Raw genomic sequence first — 16,687 nt, forward strand, 5'->3', positions numbered from 1 at the left:
TTTGTTATCATGTAATTTCTTAAAATATGAATATAGGGTTTATTGATCTTTGGGCCCCTTTTCATAGGTGAATTTATGTTTGCTGCAAGCATCAGTGGAAGAATCAACAGGCAACGCTGCAGGGAAAAGCGTCATCCATGTTTCCTTAGTGGCTTTGTGCTTTGATAGGATTGCCGCACATGTTCATATGAACAGGTAAGGCAGTGCCTTCCCATCAGAACACGTAAAAAGCTTACCATCCTGCTAACGACGTGCTGAGCTTCTGATTGGCCCTCACTGGGGGACGTGCCCTCAATAGCGTGACAGCAGTCCCCAACAGAGGGCCAATCAGAGGCTCTTCCCCATCTCCCTGCTCCTCCTCCTTGCCATTTGCTAGCACCTGACAGGAGGAAGAGCAGCCAGGAGGTAAGCCCAGGAGCTGGGAATGGCCATCTGTTGCATTTTCATTTAGGAGAGTAGAATTTAGAAATTCTGACACCTTTGATTAAATCAGTTGTTAAACCTGTATTAATCTTATTTGCAAAAATAGACTGGCACTTTCAGTCTATAATTATTATAGACTGTACACTGTATTTGTATTTTTTATAAGTAATCATGATCTAACCTATAATTATAAGCATTTGCATCAATTAAATAGAAAAATAAGAATAATTGAGATAATATAAAAATCAAAGTATGTTCATCCACTCGGATAATTAATTTAAAAGATTAACTGTCAATTCAAACATTTTATTGGCTTGTTAAATGCACAAATGTGTGTATAGGTCTTATCAATTATTCTTTTCTCTTGGAACCAGCTCATGGTGGGTTACAGACAGACCAAAAATTAAAAACCCTAATCAAATGAACCATTCTGTTTGTGTCAAGTGAAAACAATTAATGGAGAAGGTGAAGGTATCCCCTGTGCAAGCCCCGGGTCATGTCTGACCCTTGGGGTGACTCCCTCTAGCGTTTTCATGGCAGACTCAATACGGGGTGGTTTGCCAGTGCCTTCCCCAGTCATTACCGTTTACCCCCCAGCAACAAACTGGGTACTCATTTTACCGACCTCGGAAGGATGGAAGGCTGAGTCAACCTTGAGCCGGCTGCTGGGATTGAACTCCCACACTCATGGGCAGGCTTTCAGACTGCATTTCTACTGCCTTACCACTCTGCGCCACAAGAGGCTCTTTGAAAACAATTGGGTATCAGTAAATCATCTTATAAGGAATATTTGTTGTATTCATAGCTGATTTTCTTTCCCACAGGCAACTGGACCTTCTAAGCACTGCAACGCCTGCTGTTGGCGCTTGGCTTGTTCCTATTGATCAAGTGAAATCCTCTTTAAACAAACTGGAAACAGAAGGAACATTACGAGTTTGTGCTGTCATGGACTGCATAATGACCGAAGCTTTAGAGGTGGGTGGATTGATGAAAATTACCTGGCCAGTGATTTGTCTTGCTTGGCTTTTAAAAGTTGCTTAACTTTTCAAATATCATTTCAGGTCTTTCTGAGTTAGCATTTCGAAGTACTGTCTGTCCAGTGTAGTCCATAGTTCACCTGGTTTAGTGCTTGGAATATGCAGGACAGTCCTTATGTATACCTTCCTTAGTTACTTAGTGATCAGGTGGGACTGATAGGGATTGGAGCCCACAGATCTATTCAGTTAATGATGTTTGATCCTTTTGCCATAAAATGTTGTGAAAACATAGACATAGAAATCATAGAAAACATACATCAGATGTTTATATCACATTCTCTAGACTAACTACTATTTAATTTCTAAGATTATATAAAGTTAGTCCTCCAAACCAACTATAACTCGTTGACCTATTTAATAACCTAACTAGCTATTTGATTGACAAATAATTTATAAAATGGTGTATTGAAGTCTGTTTTCTAAATGGTTTGAGATGACAATTCCTGAGCCTGTTTGTAGAAATGCACATAGTATGGTTTCTAAATACTCTGTGAGGAAAACAACAGTCTCACTGTGACCAAGGAAGTGGGGGAAAGAGTAAAAAGGACCATTTGGCTCTTGGATTCCCCCCCCCCGTTCCTTCATGCCAGAGCAAAAGTGAATAACCTGGATGATAGATTTGTGTGAGTTGTAATCTATGAATATCTTTACACATTCAGAACAATAGTGCACTTTTCTTTGAGAAGCAAGGCCTCCAGAACTGCACACAGTACTCCAGGTGTGGTCTGACCAGTGCCGTATACAATGGGACTATGACATCTTGTGATTTTGATGTGATGCCCCTGTTGATTCAGCCCAAAATGGCATTCGCCTTTTTTACCACAGCATCACACTGTCTGCTCATGTTTAGTTTACAATCCACAAAAACCCCAAGGTCTCGTTCACACACAGTGCTACCTAGAAGGGTATCCCCCATCCAGTAGGCATGCTTTTCATTTTTCTGACCCAGATGCAGAACTTTACACTTATCTTTATTAAATTGCATCTTGTTCTCATTTGCCCATTTTTCCATTGTGTTCAGATCTCATTGAACTCTGTCTCTATCTTCCGGAGTATTTGCCATTCCTCCCAATTTGGTGTCATCTGCAACCTTGATGAGTAGTCCTTCCACCCCCTCATCTAGATCATTAATAAATATGTTAAACAGTACTGGGCCGCGCACCGAGCCCTTAGGTACCCGCTACTCACCTCCCTCTAGCCTGATGAAACACTATTGACAACAACTCATTGATTGTGGTTCTCTAACCAATTCCCTATCCACCTAACTATCTGAAAATCCAGATTGCAGTCAATTTATTCATCAGAACATCATGGGGAACTTTATCAAAAGCTTTACTAAAATCCAAGTAAATGACATCAACCGAATTTCCACGATCCAGCAAACCTGTTACTTGATAAAAAAGGAAACCAGGTTGGTCTGATAGGACCTGTTGGAGACAAATCCTTGCTGACTTCCTTGGATCACTAAATTGTCCTCCAGATGTTTGCAGATCGCTCACTTTAATATCTGCTCCATTATCTTCCCCACAACAGAAGTCAGACTCACTGGTCTGTAGTTTCCCGGGTCATCCTTCCTCCCTTTTTTGAAGATCGGAATAAGAGTGCTCTCTTCCAGTCCTCCAGGACCTCTCCAGTCCTTAAAGAGGTCCTGAAGATGATAGACAAGGGTGTCTGCAAGTTCTCTGGAAAGTTCTTTGAGCACTCTCGGGTGCATTTCATCCAGCCCAGGGGATTTGAACTCATCCAGTGCAGCTAAATGCCTCTCAACAACCTCTCTATCCATGTCAACCTGCCACCCAGACACTATCCTTTGGCTACTGCTATCTCTAGATGTGCCTAAACCCTTTGACCTGTGGGAAAAAACAGATGTAAAATAGGCACTAAGCCTTTCTGCTTTCTCTGCATCTTCCATTAGAGTTTGTCCATCTGCACCCAACAGTGGGACTATTGCCTCCTTTACTTTACGTTTTCTCCTCACATAACTGAAAAATCTTTTCTTGTTACAATGGGCTTCCCTGGCCAATCTTAGTTCACTCTCAGCTTTGGCCTTTCTGATGATTGATCTACAGTGCCTAGTAACCTGTAGGTACTCTTCTTTAGAGCTCTGTCCTTCCCTCCATTTCCTGAACATTTTCCTTTTCTTTCTTAGTTCCTCTTGAAGTTCTCTGTTCATCCAAATAGGCTTCTTAGAGCTCCTGCAGTGATTTCTTCTTTCTGGGATAGTCATTGATTGAGCATGCAATAGCTCTTGTTTGAGTAGCGCCCACCCTTCACATGCTCCCTTCCCTTCCAGAATTCTCATCCATGGTATGACACTCATCATGTCTCTGAGTTTATTAAAGTTTGCCCTACGAAAATCCAACATCCGCATCTGGCTACAAGCTTCCTTGCCTCCCCATCTCAAAAGGAATTCTATGAGGACATGGTCACTTCCCCCTAGGGTCCCCACCTCCTTCACCTCATCCACCAACTCTTGCCTGTTGGTCAGTATTAAGTCCAGTATGGCTGAACCTCTTGTGGGTTCATCTACCATTTGATAAATGAAATTGTCAGCCAGGCAGGTCAGAAAATTTCATGACTGAGACCTTCTGTCTCCTCTTTTTCTACGTATTTTGTCAAAATGTTTTGGGGGTGGGTGGGATTATAACACAATTGGGTTCCAAGTAAAAAATTATCTTTGACGTGTGCTTGTCTTCCAGAGGGATGGCCTTCCTGCTCTTGTAACATCAAAGAAAGGTCTCATTGCCTTAGCTGGGCAGTGGATGGAGTTCATTGTTGTGACACCAGCCTCCAAAGGGGTGAGTTTACACAGGCCAACTCAGCCAATGGAACTCCAGTCATCTGTCCCCCATGGCCAAGAGGATGGCTTTGGTTTAGACAATGGAGGTGGTCTTCAAAGTGACACAAGTGCGGATGGAGCAGAGTTTGAATTTGATGCAGGTATTTCACCTATACATTTTCAAAATAACTTCTTCTGTCCAAAGATAGCATTTATCTATTTTACATTTTATTTATTACAAAGTCTCTCTTTAAGTTAGGGGTGGGACATTTCTGGTAAAACAAACTTAAGACCTCTGACACCATCCTCATGCTTTTCCTGGTGCTTCCTGCTTCCCACGATCAGCATTTCAGGGTGACCTTTGGGCTACAGAGGAGACGAGGAAGCTGACCTCACTGACAGAAATCCCTTCCATGAATGGAGCTTTCCCACAATATTCAAGCTTATCTGTATTTTCAGAGCATTTTTGACATTTGTCCACACTGAATGTCCTCCTGGACTTCTGACTTTCAAAATAATCTGTAGACGTTAGCTGGTGAGCAACCTACTTTCCTTGCTGAAAAAATACTCCTTAAATAAGAAGCAAAATCTTACTTATTATAAATCTTTGTTCTCAGTAGAGATTCTTCTGGATGTGTGTTGTTTTTGTGGGAGGCAGGACAGTAACTTCACAAGGCTGAGGAACCTCCCTGTACAAGGATTCTTGTACAGCAAACACCCATCATGTCCCACCGATTAGTGATAGGCAGTAAACCCTTGAAACAAGAACATCAGTTGTTCAAGTAGAAGAGAACTTTAAGAAGCAGCGAGCTATTGCCATCTTCCCCACATGTGCTCAGGTGTTTAGCTAAGGTCAAAATATTCAATGTCAGGCAGTAAACTGTCCTCTGATCTTTTTTGAGAGGTGCATATGGTAACATGACTTACATCTCTGGTATGAGAGTGTAATTGACACCTCTAAAAGCCTAGGTGTAGCTTATACACAATAGCCACAGAATAATTTTTGAAGTCTCCTGCTTCTAGTTGCTACCTCTAAATTGTAAGAAGCCATAAACTGGCACTCAAAGTACCTCCAGAGAAACCTTTTAATCTGTGCAGAAGGCAGGTGTTTAAAGACAGTTTCATTGTCATGGAAAGAGAAAAAGAAGAAGAGCTGCTTTTTTTGTAACCCACTTTTTACTTATCGAAAGTCAAAGTGGCTTACAATCGCCAATTCTTCCTCCCCTGTGAGGTAGGTGAGGCAGAGAGAGCTCTGAGAGAACTAGACTGGCCCAATGTCACCCAGCTGGCCGCATGTGGAAGGAGTGGGAATCAAACTCGATTTTCCAGATTAGAGGCTGCCACTCTTAACCAGTACATCAAATGGGTCCATAGCCAGAGTAAGTGTAGTGGGTGGGCCACCCCTATCAGGTTGGGAAACCTATAGTTCCACCTATGTGAGAGACTGTCTTCAATCAGGAGGTAATCCAGTTCCTGAAGGTGAAGTCTACCCTCTGGCCTTGAGTTGGAATATTATGACTGAGATGGACTTCTTTAGAGAAATGTACTTAGCTGAACATCTTGAACTTGCAGTTCTGAGCTCACTTACTTGGGAGAAAAGTTCATTTAAATCAGCAACCAATCAGACAGCGAGGGCTGTCTGGGAATTAAATGTCTTGAAGTCGTGCAGACGGTTTATGCATGGTATTTTCCAGCAGGATGCTTTTTAATTAATTCAAAGCAGCAAGTAACAGTGATCCTTTAGGGGCAGTGGTCTGAGCACCAGCATCTTCAGAACAGGGACACAGAGATGAAGGTTCATTAACTCAGTGAAGGCAGCCTTTCTCAGCCTTCTCACCACTGAGAAACCCATGAAGCATTCTTCTGGCTCCCAGAAACCCCAGAAGTAGTGTGATCGTGCAGAATGTGGTTGGGAAGCATAGCTGTGCATGCATGCACCTGGCCACTCCTCTTCCCACCTACTCTAGACCTAGCATTGGCCATTTTGGGAGGGGCGAGCAAGTTGACATGACCATATATGGTCATGTTACAAATAAATGTTTGTAATTTATTTGTAATTTGTTAACTCCCACCCGTTCTGGAAACCCTTCCAGGGCCAAGAAGAAACCCAAGGGTTTCATGAAACCCTGGTTGAGAAAACCCGAGTTAAGCATATGGCCACCCAGCGAGGCCTGTTAAATATCCTGTTTTTGTATCCCTGTTATATTAATTTAGTACTAACTTTGCAGTTGATGCTCTCTGTTTCCTTAGAATATGTTCTTGTGGCCAGGAACTGAGAAAGTTTTTTCCTCCTGTATTACTTGAATACCAGTTTTATGGGACATACAGTGAATTGTGTTGTATTTGATGTCCATTTAGTAACCACAGTGCCCTCTGACATGTTGTCAGAACATCCTCTATTAACTGAGCCATCATCAGTGAGCTTTTATAACTGGATGTCAAATGCTGTGCGCAACAGAGGAAGTGTGGTTCAAGAATCTCCTGTCACCAAATCTGGACACAATAGTCTTCCAACAGGTATTAACTAGAAGCTTTAATAATGCATTTGTAAAAAAAAAAAAACTATTCCTGAAGTTTCTACATGAATGAGAAAAACATCGAGCACGGAATGGTGTCTTCAAATCATTTAAGTTTTGAACATAAGGAGAGTCTTCCTGAATGAGACCAAAGATCTAGCATGTTGTGTCTAATTTCAGTACCAACAAAGAGTGCATAAAATGGTTCTCCATCAACTGGCATTTGGGAGTGCAGGGCCCCTGAACACTCAGGTGCTCTTTAGCTATTGCATCCAATAGCCTTAAGTACCTGGATTATATTGCTACCTACAGTCCAATTAACTGTAGGCTAAAAGTGATGTCTGTGCCAGACCCTGATTTAAAACCACGAGGCAGCTGATATTTTCCAGAAGTGGAACATTCTGCAATGTTCTAATTTGCAATCTTTCTCACAAAACAATTAATAAAGGAGTTGACAATTTCTAGTTTTCACTAATTGGGGAACAGCTAATGGTTTTTATTTTTGCTATGCAATCAAAGTCCTGAAACTGTTCTTCGATAGAGAGATGGAGTGAACGCCACATGATGTGTATTTCACCTGATATTTACCAATGCTACTGTTCATAATATTCATACCGCTAGTAATTTCTTCTATATTTGTGCATTGTCAGCTTACACTGAAAGATGCAAAATCCTGCTTTAGGATGCTTAGGGCTAATCCTGCGTTGAGCAGGGGGTTGGACTAGATGGCCTGTATGGCCCCTTCCAACTCTATGATTCTATGATTCTATGAAAATGTCTTTCTCCTTGCACTTCAATTCAGTTCTTCATATATATAGCTATATAAAACTGAATAAGTCTGCAGTGTTCAGAACTAGGGATGATACAAGGGAATTAAGACAGACATGGTATTGTTTTGTAGGTGTGGCCCCAAATCTTCCCACTATACCTTCTATTTGTTAAAACATTCTATGAATCTTCTTACCTACAAAGTATGACACATGCATTGAATGCATAAGAAAAAGGATAACTATGAATTCTACTTTCTGTTCTTGTACTTCTGCTTTCCTGCTATCTGTTTTCTGTAGGTGTTCGGAGTCCTACTGAGTCTGCCTGTAGAGTAATATTTGAGAATGAGCTGGATAACAACAGCTTAAGCAGAACACAGAGAAAGCGCAGTTTAGTCACCTCTGAACCTCCGCATGTGACCTTGATAGTATTTCGAATAGGCATGGTGAATCGCATGCATCTTGAAGCAGGCATCGGTGGGCTAACAAGGGAAGCTGAGCTGAAGAGGATCCATGGGAGTTTTACACTCAAAGAAAAAATGAAAGGTAGATTGAGTATCTGAAAATACATTATTGTTGATCTTCTACGATAATAAAATTAAGACATAAGTAAAACATTTATTTCTTTATTCTGTTCTCGAACGATTACAGTAAGTGCATTTTGGCAATTAAAAATAATTATTCCTTTATGCTTTGCCTATGCTATTATGAAAACAAATGCAAACAGTATAAAATTTCACACAGGTTTAACCTATTTTTTTTAATTTAAAGATATACTTCATCAAAAGATGACGGAGACAAGTGCTACTGCTCACATTGGTGGTGTTACTATTGTTCTGTTGGAAGGGATCACACCAAATATTCGGTAAGTGCAAGTTAAAAAAAAAGTCAATGAAGATTCTCCAACCAGTTGGAAGGTCTCTGTTATACCCAAACAATATAACACGAAGAGCCGCACTATTTTCTTAGGCATTTAATTTAGCTGAATTTTAAAAATCTGTTATAGGCAAAAAAAAACTTAAGAGAGCAAACGGGCCAAGAAAGAAATGAGTTTTTCTGACTTCATTTTAGGTATATAATTGCACCCACAAATGATATTCAGGGAAAATAACATTAAATGTTACTAAAATTGTATAGTATTAAGGAGCAGCTACTTCATAGTGTGAAGTGGCTGGAATCTCAGAGGTTACCTATTCACATAATTTTTAGAACAATAATTGGAACCACCTTAAATCTAAAACCTAAAAGGTGAAGAATGATATCCCTCTGTCATTTACCACTTAGCTAGCACTTTGGCTCAATTGCCAGAGTCCCCAGGTTAAGGGCTGACCACTTTAGACCAAGCCATTGAGGGAGCTGAGCATAAATTCAAAAACTAGAGCGGTAGCCAAGGGCTTAGAGCAGGGGTAGTCAAACTGCGGCCCTCCAGATGTCCATGGACTACAATTTCCAGGAGCCTCTGCCAGAATTGTAGTCCATGGACATCTGGAGGGCCGCAGTTTGACTACCCCTGGCTTAGAGAGCCAGAACCCCCTCAGGTATGGAGCAGGTAGGGAGCATGAATGGATCTGAGAGATGCCAGGCAGGGCAAGTTCTGAAAACCCCCAAGCATTCTGTCCTTTGCCCATCTTCTGCTCGCTGTGAATTTATTCTAAATATGCCTCTTGTTTGCTCTCCCCTTTCCTTTCAACCTGAAAGTGATCATTTCAATTTTATAATGTGTGGTTTTTTCGTAGTAGGCAAATTTCTGAACGTTTTAAATCAAGAATTTAATGAGCTATGCAGCTTTATGACAATGGAGAATATTAATAGTGGTCTGGATCCTGTCATCCTGTTCTGCTGTCTGTTTCTATGTAAGGTGAATCCTGCTGATCAAATTCTTCTGCCCAAAGAGTAGGCTTTTGCATTAGCAGGAAGTTCCTATGCTGGAGCAGTGCAGCAGTATGAGTGAAACAGACTGAAAAGGTCCATCCAAATTGTGCTAGAGCCTCAGGACTCCCTGTGGAGAGTCTTAAAACAGTCGTTGCCTTCTTATGCCGTGTGTTTCATACGCAAAATGTATCTTTTCAGAGAACACTTAATTTGCTGTGCTGAATAATACTAATTGCTTCATTGTTTACAATGAACATCTGATGTCGATGCAGAGGTCTTCACCTATTCGTTCATGAACCTCACTTTGATAGCTTGCTTAACTGATCCACTTTTCCAGTGTTTCTCAGTTTCCACATTTCCTTTGAGTATTCTCTTTTGGTTTCCAGAAGATTGGTACGCTCTTTCCAGTACCTTCTTTTGAAACACCAGTACTTATCCTGAATTTTTAACTGACTTTTGAGGTATCCGAAAACCAGGGATCTCTTCACTCTTCAGAGCTAACTTCCTATTTGACTGGGGAGAGAAATTCTCCTCTAACTATAAGATCTATCTGTTACTTGCAGCAATATTCTGGGTTCAGATGTGTGCCCTCGCTATTTTTTTAAATCTCACTTTTTCATACTATAAAACACAGATCAACAAATTTAACACAAAAACACGATGTGACCGAAGAATTACACATAATTAATATCAGGTCTGCTATGAGTCCAACGTCAAGAGTTCAATATTGCTTAACAGCAGAGTGGAACAATATCATATATACGTTCATATTTATTTATTTAGATTTATATACCGCTGTTCCTGGGTGGGCTCACGGCAGTTTACAAGCAATAAAAGAATAAAAACAGAATAAAACCCCATAATTTCCCTTTAAAAAGGCAAAAAACCTACTAAGTATCTCATCCCCTCATCTAGCCAGGGGCCCACCTTCCCGTTAGGTATCAGATCAATCAGATGAACACGGGGGAATCCCAAATCAATTATAATTTCATGGTTCAACTCTCAAAAAAGTTAGGAACTGCCAGATACAGAATTGTACCACATATTTAATACAGTTTTGTCATCTTGTATGAAACTAGGAATCTGAAACAAAATAGCTTGGAATTACACATTGGAATTGGAATTAAAGAATACAGTTTAAAGGCACACTAAAGGAGAAATAGAGCCTCTTGTGGCGCAGAGTGGTAAGGCAGCAGATATGCTTTCTGAAGATCTGCCCATGAGGCTGGGAGTTCAATCCCAGCAGCCGGCTCAAGGTTGACTCAGCCTTCCATCCTTCCGAGGTCGGTAAAATGAGTACCCAGCTTGCTGGGGGGTAAACGATAATGACTGGGGAAGACACTGGCAAACCACCCCGTATTGAGTCTGCCATGAAAACGCTAGAGGGCGTCACCCCAAGGGTCAGACATGACCCGGTGCTTGCACAGGGGATACCTTTACCTTAAAGCAGAAATCTGAATGTTGCTTAGAGATAGGAGTATAGAAGAAACTCAAGTCCAATTTACTTCAGGAGCTGACCAGTCCTAAATTCTATCATTTTCTATGTGATATAGCACACGACTCTCCTCTGCCCATGTGTGCCCTGGCACTCTCTGTTATTTCTTTTTGTGTCTGCTGAGCTTTTCAGAAGATGGGTGGGGCCATTGTAAGGTAGGGCTAGTATGGAGATTGGTAAGGACCTGTGCTTTCCTTAGTCATTGCATTATTCTATCACCCTTCAGACTTCCCTTCGTCCCAGGAAGTTTGATTCCTGTGGCAGCCATTTTGGACTGGTGCTCACCTCTCAAAAATTGACAAAGGTGCACACAGGCTCGAAAACATTGCGAACCCTGATGCAGTAGTTGATCAGAAATGCTCCTTGTGTACCCAAAGCGATTTTGTGCATGAGAGATTTTGAAGTGACGTTGAAATTTATCAAAACAATGCATAGAAATAAGGGTTGGATTACTCCACATAAGCTACAGGTCTCTGAGCAAGGCTGCATGAAAGCAGTTGTTTCATCTAAGTGCACTACACAGAAGAAAACATTAATAAAATCTCTGGGACTTTTATATAATGGGTGTGATCAGCTTTTTTGCTCAGGCGTAGCCCATTTCTTTCTTTATCACAACACAAATAGCTTTTGTCCATTTAGATCCCATGACTCCCAACATAATGTTTTGCTGTCAGATTGGATCCTGAAAAAGCTTACTAGCTGCAGTTCAGAAGACCCGAGAGCACATGAGGTTCTAGTTGCTTTCTGAAGCGGTAAAAAAATGTAGGAGGAATTTCCACGTTCCAGAGCCAATAATGAATGTTCTGGCAGAGATTTTTCTGGATATCAGGTTTAAAATAGGGTTGAAAGCATGAAAGTTTACTCATTGAGCCATGCAAACGTACAATTAACTTTGAGTGAGGGATGGGAGTGGGTTTTCACTTGAATCAACTATATTCAAACCATAACCATGAGGGGTTTTTTTTGTCTTTTAAAAACATGCAGTGCTTTTTTGTGTTTTCAGCTCAGATCAGGAATATAATTTTTGCTGGCATATAATATAATATTTGCTGGCATATAAGACTACTTTCCCCCCCTGAAAAACATGCCTCCAAGTGGGGGGTCATCCTATACACTGGGTGCACTTCAATTGGGATAGACATAGCTGCTCATAGTGGCCTCCCAATGCCCGCCCGGTGCCCATAGTGGCCTCCCGATGCCCGCCCACCTCATTCTACATACCATCCAGTATCGCGTGGTATCCAGTGCAGCCGTGGCGGGTCATCAGCATGGCTGCAGCGAGCATCAGCAGCAAGACAGGGTTGCCAGCCTTTTCGGTGTGACTGGCCCATTCTGCTCAGCGGGAAGCTGTGGTGCTCTGGCCCGCCCCTTGTCTACGCAGAGCTTGCACATGCGCACTTGCACACTAGTGCCGGTCACAGGGAGATGCAGGGGCGGGCTGGAGGCACTGCGGCTGCGCTGCGGCCGTACAATGGTGACAATGACAGGTACTGTAATGTAATATAACAAACTCTGTATTTTGAGTGGAAATGTCGTCTTATACTCTGGCAAATACAGTAGATGGTCATTAAAAGCTTGCATGTTGTGAAATAAGTGTTAGTGTTTTGCTAGATAACAGAATTATTTGATCAAGCTAGATGCGGCAAATTTCTCGTGTAGTAAGGAGTAGCAAAAATTGTTCATAAATGAAATAGAATAAAATACAGATGCAGAAACATGCATGGTGTTTGTGTGTATGTATCTTTCCTATTCATACATGTACTGTTTTTTTTGTGTGGTGATTAAAATTATTTTGCTGTGCACGGCCATATACCTTGTTAAAAGCAATGACTGCATAAACTGACAATACACATCCATTAACCCGTGCTTAATTTGAGATCAATCTTTGGCTGATGTTTGCTCACAGCACCTATTTCAAAAGTTAAAGTTGTGGATTTGGAATCTCACACATGTTTTCAGAACTCTGAATATTTGCACCTGTCAGTTTGCCAAATTTGTAAACTTTTTGAACTATGAAGTTGCCAGTGAGTAACTCCACATAGTCCAGTCTTCTGGATTTCATGGATGTGCTTTTAAGGAACTAGTATGTCATGTTTTACAAATTCAGCACGGTTTTTAATGTTCCTGATGCTGCTAATTCTTTAACTAAGTTTAATGTAATTCATTATTGATGCTAAATACGTTTCTGCATTTTGAAACTATTTTTAAAAACTGCAATTTTCTTCTTCTTAGAACGGTGGTGAAATGCAGCATTGCCAAATCACAGGGTCTTCACAGTGCCCCAAGAGGGCTGAAAACAAATAATGCTGCAGTATTCAAAGTTGGTGCTCTCAATATCAACATTCCTCAACATCCAGCTGCCCTTCACAGCATGACGGTGCGGAGGTCTCATCAGCTTCCAAAACAGATCTCTGTCCTCATCAGACAGCCATCGACAGTGTAAGTATTTGACTCGACTTAGGTTGCCATTGGGAGATTTCCTGTAAATTTGCAGGGTCATGCCTATATTATGGATTATAATCAGGCAGCTGGGACCCAATGTTTATTGTGTGTCTAATAATTTGTGTTTCTTTGTAATATAAACAGACCGCAGCCTACAAAAGAAGACACTGCATTACCTGCAGAAAAAACGCCTACAAGCGTAAACCAGACGCCTATTGAGACCAGTGCATTTCCACAGTTGCCTGAGGGCTTGGAGAAGAAGCCCACTGTTCTTAAATTCAGTGCCAGGACTGATGGAATGGCTATTGGAGCAGCCCTCTTGCCATCCTTAAAAGGAGAGTACAAGATGGGAAGAATGAGAAGCCATGGAAGGACAGGTAACTGTTCCAATGAGCTTCATGGATCTCTATTTAGGGAATATCACAAATATCATGGCATCATTAAAAGATTCCACTTGTAATATATCACATAATAATTCTACTTGTAATGGGTACATTCAAAAGCATTGATGCTTTTAAGGAACTGAAATTGTAAAATTGCTGTAAAATTGCATGCTGAATTTGTAAAACATGACATACTAGTTACTTAAAAATTAAATGAGAATAAAGTGCAAAATTTAAATTATTCTCAAATATTTATAATGTAACTATCAGTCAATAATTATAGCAGTTTGAAATATGGCTTATGGATACAGTCCTGAGGAACTCATGACAAAATTTTCATGTACAGCATTTTGGCTGTTGTCATTTCCTAACAACAGCACTCCAATATTGCTAGGGAATTTCTTTAGACACTTGAGAGGAGAGCAAAAACAATTCATAATGTGCCAGGTCTCGGGGAATGGGCCAGTTTAATGGGAAACCTTCCTAAATCCTGTCGGGTGCTTTTTATGTTTTTGCTTATGAGTAAAGAAATATGGATTCCTCATGGTTATGGTTCCATCTCTGAGGAACATCATATTAAACACCTTGTTTAATGCAAGAACTAATACTAGTGGCTTTCTTTGGAGATTGTAGGAGGGCAGGACTCCCATTTTTTGTAATTTTGAAAACCTTTTACTATAAGTGGATACCATAACATTAAAAATCCCTTTGCCATACATCTCAGCAGCAATTTTTTTAAAAAAGAACAGCCATGAAGGCATATGAATAGTTCTCAGTCTTTCCAACATGTTCACTGTGGTCTACATTTGCTAAAGTTTAACCACTATATCTTTGCCACGTATGAATCTTGGTGAAAATTTGGTTGGGGATTGGGATGAAACATTCCCTCCACACAGAGGCAGTTTAACTGAGCAGCTTGAGCATCACTTGCAGAGAGAGAACAGGTAGCTTTGACCCATGAAGCAGGAGATAGGTGGCTATTTCTGTAGTGATTTGTATTGCTAATGTATGATACTAAATTTAGCCATATCTCCTGGTTTTGCAGGTGCACAAACAAGGTTTGCATTTGAATTGCCAAATCACAGGCTGCGATGTACTTTTAAAGTCTCTGCAACTGATATGTCTTCCATCCCTCCGTCAGCCAGTCTTAACCTTCCTCCTGTAACCATGTCGGTTAAATGCATCATGGAGGAGCATGACAGCTATACAGATAAGACATGGAGTACAGATGAGCTACCGACTAAACAGGGTTATTATCTACAGGGAAATTCCTCGCGTTCCGTTGCTGAGGTTTGTATTCAAGACGGCCACTATCTTGGAAAGTTATTTTATTATTCGTGAGTTTTCACATTTGTTTCTGCATAGAACAGTATTTTTGTTGTGATGCTATAAACATGGTCCTCAGCCTTTTGTATCTAACATTCCAGCAGCTGTTCTGTCAGAGAACCTGGGTCCCACCATGCTTTTTCTGAGAAGGAAATGTATATGTTTACAGGCTGTTTGTTATTATATTAATCATTGGGAATGAACAAATTAATAGTTATAGAAATCCTGTGTCAGGCTGGTGGTGCCCATAATACAGCTTGAAAACCTCTGCTGTATTGTAAGACTGGAGCATACCTCTGCTGTTTTCATGTAGATCTTTGCACACATTTTCCTTAGACATTTCATTCTGATGCATACCAAGCCCTTGACTATATTTCATGTGAGCTGATCAGGTAATCAAGATTGGACAGAATGTGTAGGGTGATTTTAAACTATTTGTTTGTTTGTTTGTTTGTTTGTTTGTTTGTTTGATAATTTATTTATTATATTTTCCCACCCTCTTCTTACAGCTCAGGGCAGTTTACATAACACAAGAACATGAACAAAATACAAACAGTAATAGAGACAGTAGTAGAGATGATAGAAATGGCTACGTAACAACCAATAGTAACAATAACAGCAGTAATCATTGAACGTTAACATGTCAACTGTAACTGTAACCCCATAGATCGGTCAATGCAGAATTGCTCCTTATTCTATTTAATGGGCATATCTGAATGAGAAGAGGGGTTTTCAAACAATGATTTTTAGTTAATGTGAGGGAGTTAGTAATTTGAATACGTAGTTCTAGAAGAATTTCAGGAAGCCCCGGTATCTTGAAAACGTTCAAAGGGCTAGAATGATCAAATATCTGCAGAATTCCTCAGAGAAGAGCCAAACCATAAAGATAACGGAGCCATCAAGTTTTTATGAATTATTAATCTTGCTATTTATTATCATTTAGAAATCAGATGGTGGTCCGCAATGTGGTGATGTCCACCGTCTTCGAACGGTGGTGAAATGCAGCATTGCCAAATCACAGGCTCTTCACAGTCCCCCAAGAGGGCTGAAAACAAATAATGATGCAGTATTCAAAGTTGATGCTTTCAGTATCAACATTCCTCAACATCCAGCTGCCCTTCACAGCATGACGGTGCGGAGTTCTCATCAGCTTTCAAAACAGATCTCTGACCTCATCAGACAGCCATCGACAGTGTAAGTATTTGACTCGACATAGGTTGCCATTGGGAGATTTCCTGTAAATTTGCAGGGTCATGCCTATATTATGTATTATAATCAGGCAGCTGGGACCAAATGTCTATTTTTTGTCTAATAATTTGTGTTTCTTTGTATAATAAACAGACCGCAGCCTACAAAAGGAGACACAGCAATGCCATTACCTGGAGAAAAGGCTCCCACAAGCGTAAATCAGACGCCTACTGAGACCAGTGAATTTCCGCAGTTGCCTGAGGGCTTGGAGAAGAAGCCCATTGTTCTTAAATTCAGTGCCATGACTGATGGAATTGCTATTGGAGCATCCCTCTTGCCATCCTTAAAAGCAGAGTACAAGATGGGAAGAATGAGAAGCCATGGAAGGACAGGTAACTGTTCGAATGAGCTTCAAAGATTTCTATTTAGGGAATATCACAAATATCATGTCATCATTAA

General features: G+C 40.7%; 1 protein-coding gene across 1 annotated transcript in view; it reads left to right on the top strand.

Annotated features, from left to right (window-relative positions):
• LOC143841962 (bridge-like lipid transfer protein family member 1) overlaps positions 1 to 16,687 on the top strand; it is a 29,618-nt gene that overhangs the window by 9,686 nt on the left and 3,245 nt on the right. The window contains exons 7-17 of the mRNA XM_077346512.1: positions 68 to 195; positions 1,248 to 1,398; positions 4,160 to 4,400; positions 6,598 to 6,756; positions 7,823 to 8,068; positions 8,294 to 8,387; positions 13,122 to 13,328; positions 13,476 to 13,708; positions 14,760 to 15,004; positions 15,984 to 16,234; positions 16,382 to 16,620. Coding sequence (XP_077202627.1) covers positions 68 to 195; positions 1,248 to 1,398; positions 4,160 to 4,400; positions 6,598 to 6,756; positions 7,823 to 8,068; positions 8,294 to 8,387; positions 13,122 to 13,328; positions 13,476 to 13,708; positions 14,760 to 15,004; positions 15,984 to 16,234; positions 16,382 to 16,620 — 2,194 coding nt within the window. The remainder of the gene's footprint in view (positions 1 to 67; positions 196 to 1,247; positions 1,399 to 4,159; positions 4,401 to 6,597; positions 6,757 to 7,822; positions 8,069 to 8,293; positions 8,388 to 13,121; positions 13,329 to 13,475; positions 13,709 to 14,759; positions 15,005 to 15,983; positions 16,235 to 16,381; positions 16,621 to 16,687) is intronic.

This window comes from Paroedura picta, chromosome 7 (assembly GCF_049243985.1).
Source record: "Paroedura picta isolate Pp20150507F chromosome 7, Ppicta_v3.0, whole genome shotgun sequence".
Lineage (NCBI taxonomy): Eukaryota > Metazoa > Chordata > Lepidosauria > Squamata > Gekkonidae > Paroedura > Paroedura picta.